Below are 10,926 nucleotides of genomic sequence, written 5' to 3'. Positions count from 1 at the left end.
AGGTACCCTCGTGAGCTTCCTTTTTCTGTTTTTCGCGAGACACGCTCGTTCGAGCCCGCAAGCTGACGCACCTCTCCTAATCTGTGCCCCTCGGGTACTGCGATACGAAGTGCTGGGTCTAGGCAAGTGGTGCCTATGACCAAGTCTTAGGTGAACGATAAGCCTCTTAACGAATTTTTTGCAGTTCCTAAGCACCTACCAGGCCAAGAAGGCCTCGGTAAGCACCAGGGAGCAAGCGCCTCGTGAGGAGGAGACTACTTCGAGCAAGTCAATCTAAGTTATCTCTACATAAAACGACGATGTTGCGGCAGAGAACAAAAACGATAAACATAGCATAATAATTGAGAAATCAAGTTCGTTGCACGCCCATCTGGGGCCCATACTAGTTTGTTTCTTGGTGAAGGAAGGAAAGGAAGAACAAAATAAAAGTGGTGCGGGCCCCTACAGTGATTCACGAGGGCGGGCTCTTGGCGCCGTGCCGAGCTTAGCCAGACCCCTCCTCGCGCTTCACGGAGGCGCAACGACGAGTCGACCCACTGCCGCCTTTGAAGCGGGTGCGGTGGCGTGGCGGCTGGTCGTAACCGCCGCTACTGGAGCTGTTGTCGGAGGAAGAGCCGCCATAGCTGGACGAGACATGGTCGGCCCCATGGGCGGGTTCACCCTCTTCCTCGTCACGACCATCGCCAATGCCGAGCACCTCCTCGTCGTCGTTGACCTCGGGGTAGCACCCGGTGTGCAAACATCTTTCCCAAACACCCTCACATAGGGGGTCGCCTCACCATCATACTTAAAATGGAGGGTGCACCGCCTGCCCAAGCCGCGCGCGCTGGTAAACGTCTGCCAGCCGCGGGCCAGGGCTATGTTTCCCGCAATGGAGACCTCAACCACGACCCAGGAAGCCCTGCTGCAGCAGCCGTCCGCCTGCAGCCAAAGCCCGCAGGGACCTGAAGCCGGCAGCTCGTCGGCAAAGAAGCACGGGAGCTGAAGCCAGTTACCAGCCGGGTTCTCCGACTAGACGACAAACTCCGGCAGCACCTCTGCCAAGTGGAAGCGCGGCCAGGGAGGCCGTGCGACCATGGCATGTCTCCCCTCATCAACAAGACTGCCATGACCGGAGCGACCCCTGCCATGCGAAGTGGCACCGCCACGGCCGCGCGGGGCCGCGACGGGGGTCGCAGTGTGCTTGCATGGACGGTCGCGACCACGCTTGGGCACTGGAGAGCCAGGCCCCTCGCAAGGGGCTTTCCCCTTCTCCGCGGCAGAGAGCCTCTTCGACGGCACCATTGGTGTAGCAACTGTCGATGGAGCAAAGGCGGAGAAGCGAGCGGAATGGCAAGACATGGGCGATGGGGGCTCTGCCACCCTCCCCATTTATAGCAGAAGAAGGCCAACCAACGCCATCCCATGATCACAGGTAAAGATGGTTTATCCATGCATGCAGCAGGGACTTGTCAAATCAGGCATTTGCCGAGGTGACGTGTGGAAGCGTTGACATCCACATCCAATCAATCGCCACGCGTCACCCAAGGCCGCAGGGTAATGGGGCCCGCGGTGCTCTGCACTTGCCCTTCGGCTGCGCCTCGAAGCCAAAGCCCGAGCGCGCCTTGGGCCTAGGGGCTACTGTCGGCATTTTGGGAACGGGGGTCCCCAGACTTGCCTGCCTGCGGCCCACGGCGTGGCGCTACGAGCAGGCCCGTACGGCCCATCTTCACCAACAAGCATTCAAGACCCTCGCAAGGCGGACGACACAAGACCTCCTCAGGAGCGGCCTCACTAGGATGGCTCACGAGGGGCGGAGAGATCAAGGCCAGGCAAACCTTGCGAGGTTCCAATGATGTGAGCCATGACGATCGAGACGAGGTGGGTGCTAGGCAGGCGCCAGCGCTCACAGTGTCCTTGTTTCCTGTTTGGTGCTAAGGAGGCATGCGCAGACGAAGAGTACCGAGGCGTCAAGCAAAGGTTTCCATATTGGTGCAACGAGACCAAGACCAGCAGGACGGCTGGACGGAGGTCACCGTGGAGCCCAAGACGGCGTCACTACTAGAGCCTTTGGCAGGCGAAGACTGCTTTTGTCAGGATTACTTGTACTAGTTGTCCCCTTTCAAATTGGCCATTGTTGGCTCCCTTCCCTCTCAATATTTGGGGAGAGGACCAGGGCCTCTATAAATAGGATTAGCCACCACCATAGGGAGGCAGCTGATAGAGACCTAGATCCACACACCAACCAAGCACAAGAATACCTCACCTCAGGAGGTTGTTCTTCCCTTTGTACTATTCATCATCAGCCCAAGAGGCAATCCACCACACCACACTGGAATAGGGTATTACACCGCAATGGTGGACCGAACCAGTATAAATCTTGTGTCTCTTGTGTTGCGAGTTCGTCGAGTGAGCCTTTGAGATTGCGAAGTGCTTGAGGGCGTGATCGGTGAGGGAGAGATCTTTGCGCGCACCCTAGTGTTCGAACATTAAGGGTTTTGCCAGAACCCGAAATCCGACAGTAGCACACTCTTCTTGTAGGATGTTCAAATCACTAGGTATCATCTGCCGTCACATCATTGTTGTCCTAAAGAATAAGGGGTGTAATAAAATTCCTAGTCAATATGTGTTGCATAGGTGGACTAAAATGGCTACACGTCAGCTTTCCTATGAAGCCAACGGACATATGCTAAAAGGCACATCTACATGTCTTTCACCTACCATAAAAAAGTTGTTCTTAGAAACATGTTCAAAATTCAGCTTGGCACTTCATGCAGCAAAATATTGTGAGGGTAAAATGAGATATTTTCACAAGGCCGTTGGTGATGCCTTCACGCAATTGGGATAGATATGTGCCATTAGTGAGAAAAGTAAAGTTGAAGAATTTGACTCCTTCGTCGGAACATCATTCCCTAGTGTGATCAATATTCATCCACCAGATGTAGCGAACACAAAAGGGAGTGGTAAGAGATTGAAAAGGGCTTAGAGCAGACTGTGAACCAAAAGAAAAAGAGGTATAGTAAGAAACCTTAAAAAATTGATGTCCTTTCTACAATTTTACTAATGTTGAGTAGGGGTGGTGGTTTCACTAATTTGATGTTCAAATAACTATTTGTAGTCATTTAGTGGCTACGTTCTTGCTGGAAATGGCGGTGGTATTCATAGGCGATGAGGTTTCCGTCTTGTGGTCTTTCTAGGAGCACACATTTGCAAGTGTGTCATTGAAGCATCCATACGTTCTATGTTTCTGACTCTGGACGTGGTTACTGTTAGCTTCAGGAAGTTGTTAACACTAAACCATGTTGTCTCCTTAGGCATGTTTAACTAGGAAGAGAAGATTGTATGACCTGGCAAGGAATTGCTAAGCCTAGCTTAATGTAGATTTGGTTTGTCTTTTTGTGTTATGATCAGTTGTAGCTAGCTTTCTATATGCCATGCTCATGTGACTACTTTCCTAATTAGTACAACCTTATTACTATGTGTATTAAGCACCGTTCATTTATTTTCCCCTGTTTCTTGTTGCTTTGTGAGAGCATGCTCATCTACAGTAGATATTTTTAGCATTCTAATCAGAAATTCTTGCTCTGTACTTTAGCTCATTGGTGGAAAGTTGTACTTTAGCATCATCATCTATGTTTGTAACTCTGGATGCGCCTTACTGTTGGGTTTCGGAAGTTGCTAGTACTAAACCATGGCGTCTCATTAGTCATGTTTATCCAAAAATAAAACATTGCATGACCTGGCAAAATGAGCCATATATCATAAGTAAGAAGTAAATTTGACATGCCAAATATATGAAGCAAGTTATGTATTCCTATTAAGGTAACCATCACCATGCTTTCTGTTTTAAGTTTGCGAACCTCGAAATGGTATGACTGGTATATTTCTGTGAAATGTTTGGATATCCACCTAATGTAATTTGCAAAAAATGACTAAGCTTGCCTTTTCTGGCGCGTACACCTACTTTTTGTCTAATTACCCAGCAAGAAATATGGTCGATAATACTATTTCTTATTTTTCAGGAATATTTGTAGCTGGATGGCGGTCCTGTAGCAATGAAGTGATGAAAATTCTGACATGACCCTTGGCTGAAGTTCAGAAAGTCTCAAAATAGAGAATGCAATAGAATATGTATTGTTTAAGATGTATGGAAATATGTATGGCTTTTGAAGTACCAGTGTTACTCTTGTTTAGATTGTATATGAAGGCATGTCTCATCTTTATTTATACATTTGTTTGATCAAGCTTTTTGTTTTAAATCGTGCATAACACGTGAGAAAAATGACATGATGTGCTCTTGTAAGAGCTCATGTAATTATCCCGTGATTGCTAATTGTTGACTTCGGTAAAAAAGGCAAATTTTTCATGTAATTTATTATTTGTGCAAGTGGAAAGCTTGACAGATATAATTCTGTAATATTAAGTATAAAAGAAACAACTTTATAAGTAACTGTTGTGATGATTTTTGTTTGTGAGTGTACAAAAGAGCTTTGTTTTGTAGCATTTTACGGAGTTAAAAGTGATCTTGAGCTTCCTGTAGTGATTCTAGAGAAGTCTGGCTAGCATCAGATTAGCTCATCTTGCCTGGAGTAGTAGTCTTGAGTCTGGCGCTTGGAGTAGATTATTACATAGCTGCGAGGATAACCAAAATGCATTCTTCTTTCACCTGGAAGAATCTGACATCTGTTGCAGACTTGCTTTCAAACAAGCAAATCGCTAGTACAACAAAAGCCAGAATATCCAGATTTGGACAAACCTGATCCTCTGAGTTTTGGTTATGACATGGGCACTGGTGGGATTTCCGAGCAAGGAGCTGGGGATAAGCTGTAATTGTTAGCTTTTGATCATTCAACTGGAAGTCAAATCTCTGAATAGAGGACTTCATAATTTAAGGCTCTCAGCTACCTTAGAAATAATTTACAGTTTGTAGTACATACGCCGAATGCACATTGATGACTAAAACACAGAGGGACATACTAGCAAGTTTTGTCAAAAAATATTAAATTATGAATGTACTAAAATTATGGTTAGGAAAATCATAATTTTTTTGAAAGATCCAGCAATAACATTTGGGTTTTCATATTGATCATAGCAGGGAGCAATGGGAAAAGGCATACATGATGTTTGATCCTAGGATCAAAAGAGATAAACTAGAGAGAAAAGCAAAGAAACTAGAAAAGATCCCAGCACTAAGGCAAAAACGCCCATGTTTTGCTCGTCAGCCTATCCCTTCTGGTGGAAAGGTGAAAGGGTGCAGCAGGCAGGATGCACCTATCTGTCGCCATAGCTCGATAGCCCGTCTGATCACCTGTATCACCTCGCTCAAAGGGGCCTCACGCCCTCTGAAAGTGTAGTCATTTTGGTGCCTCCAAAATTCCCACAACGCAAGCAGTGTCACGGATTTGATCCCCTTTCTGAGTTCATGTTTGGTGCTTTCTACAACCTTGAGCACGCGGTCCGCCCCGTCCAGGCCGTTGCTGTCCGCGTGCAGTTTCAAGGCCTCACAGCCGTTCCAAGTGGACAGGTTGGCCCATAGAGCCTGAGTGAATGGGCAGGACCAGAACAGGTGATCAGCAGTCTCCAGGCTTCTGAGGCAGAGTTGGCAGAAGTAGGAGTTCGGCCAACCTCGTCGCTGGAGCCGGTCGTTGCACCACAACCTGTTCAGCAGCAAGAGCCAGAAGAACATCTTAAGATTTCCGGGTGCCCAAGTCTTCCATATGATGCGCCTAAAATCAGAGTAGTGATTTACTTGGAACTGCGCCGTGTAGGCAGATGAGGTGGTGTAGCAGCCACTGGCCTCCAAGTTCCACCTGATGTTGTCGCTGACCTGCGGGTTTATGATGATCTCCGCCGAACGCAGCAGCCTATCTTGCATCACACAATCATGCACCAATTGATCCGTCAGTCCGTGTGCGAGATCAAGTAGCCAGCGATCATCTCGCATGGCATCGGCGACTGTCCTGGCCTTCTTCCTCGAGTTCTTGTATAGGTCTGGGAACAACAGTTTGAGAGTGCCTTCCCCCAGCCAAGAGCAGGTCCAGAATCTTGCGGTCTATACGTTGTCGATAGTGACAGAAGTAGCTGCGCTGAAGAAATCCTTGTCTGTCTCCGAACATGGCACCTCCATTCCCACCCAGGGCCGTTCCAGGTGTTTCCAGGCCAACCACAACCATCTTTGACGCAACGCGCGGCCAAAACGCTCTATGTCCAGAACACCAAGCCCTCCTCTGTCTAGCAGGGAGCAAACCTTGGCCCAATTCACTTTGCATTTGCCTCCTGACATCTCTTCGTCGTGCGCCCAGAGAAAGCGACATCGCTCTTTATCAATTTCCTTGAAAAACTTCTTAGGCATACATAGCATGGTCATGGCAAACGTTGGGATGGAAGTCAGCACCGCCCTGACCAGCACGCGTCGCCCTGCTATGCTCCACAGCCTGCCTTTCCAGCCAGCCAACCTTGCTCTGATCCTGTCAAGCACGAACTGGAGGTGCACCAGCCTAGTTCTTGACAGTGTGAGAGGGAGCCCCAAGTATTTGAGCGGGAAAGTGGAGACAATTCCTCCAAAGCATTGCAAAACTTGCTGTGTATCTATGTTGTCACATCTAATTGGTGTAACTGTGGACTTTAGCCGATTGATCTTCAGGCCCATTGCTTCGCCAAACAGATTCACAATGGTCACCAGGGCTTCCATCTCGTTCTTGTCCGGGTTCATGAAGATGACAGCATCGTCAGCATAGAGACTGATCCGAAGCTGAAGCTCTCTCCTCGGCAGAGGCTGAATCATTTGTTGCAAAGTGGCCTCATCTAGCAGCCGTTGCAGCGGGTCAATCGCAAGAATAAACAACAGTGGTGAGAGCGGATCACCCTGGCGCAGGCCTTTTCGATGCTGAATTTTGCTAGCCGGTGTACCGTTGAGGAGGAACTCCGAGCTTGAGGTCGATAGTAGCCAGGCGATCCAATCCCTCCACCTGGCACTAAACCCAGCTCCTGCAACAGCTCGAGCAAGTAATCCCATGACACACTGTGAAAAGCCTTGGATATATCCAATTTCAGCAGCAGTGCAGGCGTGTTGCTTCTATGCAGCGCTCGGATGCCGTTCTGGACATACAAGAAACTGTCTTGTATGCATCTAGTCTTCAGGAAAGCAGATTGCGCGGGTGAGACGATCGTGCCAATCACCTTGGACAGTACGATAGACAACACCTTAGTTACAAGCTTCGCAAAGGAGTGGATCAGACTTATTGGGCGGTATTCTACCAATCTAGCGGCACCATCTTTCTTTGGCAACAGAGCAACAAAGGCAGTGTTCAGCGCAGCAAGGTTTCCCTCGGCAAGTCTGTAGAAACTGCTGAAAGCCTCCATGACATCTCCACTGATGATCGGCTAGCAGGCATGGAAAAAGCAGCCGATGAAGCCGTCGGGGCCTGGTGCCTTCTCTGCCGGTGATTGCATCACTGCCGCCCACACTTCAGCTTCTGTAAAAGGGTTATCCAGTCCAGCTGCTTGTACCCTTGGTAGCCGCAGCAAGTTCCAGTTGAGGGTGACCCTTCTGCCCGTGTCAGCCGCCATTGCCTTGCTGAAATGATCATGAATGAGTTGTGCCTTGTCGCTATGAGTTGCGGCAATCTGATCATCACCTTGGATTGTGTGGATGAAGTTCTTGCGTTTTCTGGAACAACACTTGGCATGGGAAAACTTGGTGTTGGCGTCTCCCGCGCGTAACCAGAGCACTCTGGAGGCCTGCCGCCTTCTGGCCCTCTCAATCGCCGCTAGCCCAAGCAGCTGCAGCATCAGCATCTTGCGCAGATTGAACTCAGCGGCTGACAGCGACCTAGTCTCCTGCGCCATGTCGAGCCGCAGAATCACCTCGTTGGCAATGTAGAACTGAGTCTTGGCATCACTGAAAAGCGACCTACTCCAGATTCTCAGGTCATGGGCTGTCCTTGTTAGCTTGGTCTGAAGACTTGCAAAGGCGCAGCGCTGCCGCACCGGGCGATCCCATGCCCGCTCGACCGTCGTGTGGAAGTGCGGGAACTTTGGCCAGAAAGACTCGAAACGGAAGCGTGCACGACGGACCGGGGCGTCACACGGCGCTAGGATCGACGGGCAGTGGTCAGAGCATGCCGTTGCCAAGGCCATCAGTCCGTAGGTGGGGAAAAGGAGTTCCCAACTAACGTTGCAGAAGAATTTATCTATGCTAACCAGGGTGGGGTTTCACCGCTCGTTGCTCCAAGTGAACGTCTATTTCTACACTTGATCTCCCGCAAGCCGGCCGCATCGATGGCATCTCTAAATCTACCCATAATCCGCCGGTTTAGATTAAGGTTGTTCTTATCCCTAGCCTCGGAAATGACATCGAAATCTCCTGTGAGAAGCCATGGCTCGCTAGAGGGCGTGGCTGATCTAGCTAATTCGAGTAGGACAACCTCTTTCCTAGCCTCATCCGCCGGCCCGTAGACATAGGTGATCCAGAAAGAGGTGGTTGAACTATTGACAGTAACCTTTGTAGTGATGGCGAACTCTCCAATGGCATGGGAGGCGATCGAAATGACCTGACAGTCCCAGAAGATGGCCACCCCGCCCCTAGTGCCAAACACAGGTAGAACTATGCAATCAACTAATCTAGCTCCTCCTATGTCCCTGACTAAGGCCGGTGACCAGCTATCAATCTTTGTTTCCCGAAGACAAAGAATCGCGGGGCGATGGGCTATCACAACTTCAGAGACTGCATCACACTTCGCAGGCATGTTGAGCCCTCGCACATTCCAACTAAGAATGGGGCATCGGGTGTCATCCATATGGAAACAACAATGTACTCCAACAGCTACACATTCTATTGATTCATTGAAGGAACAACAATAACAATGGGGACAGACGACCACGATCCGGGGGACGCTGGTGTCTACCAATAGGCCCCAAGATGCACCAGCGATAGCAACACCTAACAGCTAACCTCACAATGACTACAACTAAACCTAACTCAACCCAGCTCAAGGCCAGGCGCCGTTGGAGAGTACAGATGGTGGATACTAACATGATCACACGATGGCCTCCTCAGCAGCTCCATATGCACCGGCCATCGCAGACGCAACTCGCAGCACCTCCTTGTTGAGGCGAGTGAGCTTGGCAATGCAGGAGATGTCCAAACTTGCGCAGTAGCTTCTCCGCCGTCTTGGCGGTCATCTTCTCCTTGGGGCCGAGCAGGCCGAGCTCACGCACCAGCCGCAGCGTTCCCCTCTGCGCAACGGGCACCGGCGATGGGTTGGCCGCCTGCCTTGCGCTGTGGCACACCAGAGCCGGCACGGTACGGGTCTTGGGAGGGGGGGGGCGATGAGCGGCGCACCGGGGCAGCAGGGACCAGCGGCGGCTTCGTGCCCTGGAAGAGGTGTAGCCGGGCAGTGGACGGATCTGCAGCCTCGCCCTCCGCAGCGATCTGGAGGCTACAGACCTGGCGGGTAACTGCGCCCAGCTGCATCTCAACCACCATGGGCCTGGCGCCCTCCTTGCAGTTCAGATGGCCCACCGCGACGCTTGGGCCGGCTAGGGTTGGGCCGAAAATGTCGGGAAAGCCACCTGCCGCGGTGATGGAGTTGTTGGCGTTGACCTGGTCGTTGAATTGCAGCGGTTCGGACACTGCAGCTGCCACGTGAGCCTCCAGCTCGGCAGCCATGCAGTCGAAGGCAGGTGGTGGTGGGAGCAGGCTCTTGGCACCGGCGAAGAAAGCAGCGACCGGAGTTGTGGCGGCCACGCGAGCTCTCAGAGCGACGTTGGCCCGGAGGGGAGCGGTTGCGACGGCGTGATGAAGCATCCTGGTCCGGCATCATCTCCTTGTCCGCGCGATTCCGAACAAGGAGTGTGTCCTTCCAGGACCTGCGCCCGCTGCGGTCGTCACCGTCGTCGTCCTTGCGGCCATTGGCTCCACGGGCGCCACCACGACACCCCAGGTCCGCCAAAGGCGCGAGCTGGCGGCGCTGTTGTGGGTCACGCTGGCCATCTTCCACTCCTTTCTTCCAGGAGCCAGCGGGGATGATCCTCGGCATCGACCTGTCGTCCTCGTCGGAGTCCGAGGAGGGCAGGCCACTCTGCGCAGAGCGCGACGACCGTGGTCGTACGGAGTCCAGTCCTCAATGCGGTCCACGTGGATGAGGATGTCGTGGCAGCTTCCAGACGGCGGCGCAGCGCCGGCGCGGCCTGGCAGAGAGAAGCCCAGCATCTCCTCGACCCGCCCAGCACCACGCTGCATCAGCCAGAACATGTGCTTGGTCGGGATGAGAGCAACATCCCATACCCAGACCTAGCAGGCGAAGTGCTTGGTGTGGCTGCGCTCGAAGGTGCGGCTATCAAACATGTCGACCCAGCAGCCAAGCGCCTCCTGTGCCCCCTCCACCGACCAGAAGTGTTGGGGCATCTTCTCAATGACAACCCCGACGCGGTGGTTCAAGGGCTGCACCACCGCGTGGTCGTCCTCATGTCAGCTCTTGATGAAGAACTTGGCCCCATCCACCGTCTGGGAGCCCAGCTTGACCACTTGCTCTTGGTGGATCGGCAGATCGAAGATGATGAGGTAGTCTTCAGGGTCGTGGCAGGTTATCCTCAACTGGTGCGGCTGGATGTGCAGCTGGGCGTCGAGCTCGTGGCCAATCTCCATGGCGCTGGACGTCCGCCTCGCATCTGCGGCCGTGAGCAGCACCGCCTGGCGCTTGAGGACGAAGATGGCGTGCTCCAGGGCGGGGGTGGACATGACCACCTTGCAGCTGTGCTGTGGGCGGCGCGCGGGGTCGGTGACGTGCGTGCCTTCCATGGCAGGAGACAGGGGCGGGGGGACGGCCGACGGCGGGGCGGTGGAGATGGGAGCAGAGGTGTAGCTAAGCCTATCCCTCGCTGGCACCCTAGCGGCAGCCGTGGCAGGGTTACGCTTTGGGTTCTGAGGACACTCCCGGCCAAAGT

At 52.2% G+C, this 10,926-nt stretch overlaps 1 protein-coding gene and 1 pseudogene across 1 annotated transcript; one reads left to right on the top strand and one right to left on the bottom strand.

Moving 5' to 3' along the window:
* Positions 1-7,362: 7,362 nt before the first annotated feature.
* On the bottom strand, positions 7,363-8,118 carry LOC147984896 (uncharacterized). Its single transcript, XM_087541308.1, has one exon. It carries the CDS (start codon positions 8,116-8,118, stop codon positions 7,363-7,365), a length of 756 nt encoding a protein of 251 aa, XP_087397434.1.
* Positions 8,119-9,024: 906 nt separating this feature from the next.
* LOC147984895 (uncharacterized) lies at positions 9,025-10,277 on the top strand (annotated as a pseudogene).
* The last annotated feature ends 649 nt before the right edge of the window (positions 10,278-10,926 follow it).

Source organism: Triticum urartu, chromosome 2A (assembly GCF_056163025.1).
Source record: "Triticum urartu cultivar PI428250 chromosome 2A, HENAU_Tu73, whole genome shotgun sequence".
NCBI classification, from domain to species: Eukaryota; Viridiplantae; Streptophyta; class Magnoliopsida; order Poales; family Poaceae; genus Triticum; species Triticum urartu.
This window is presented reverse-complemented; position numbering and strand designations above follow the sequence as displayed.

Bases quoted from the DNA above. Each gene is read 5' to 3' on its own strand.
- LOC147984896 (XM_087541308.1), bottom strand. From the start codon at position 8,118: ATGGCCTTGGCAACGGCATGCTCTGACCACTGCCCGTCGATCCTAGCG.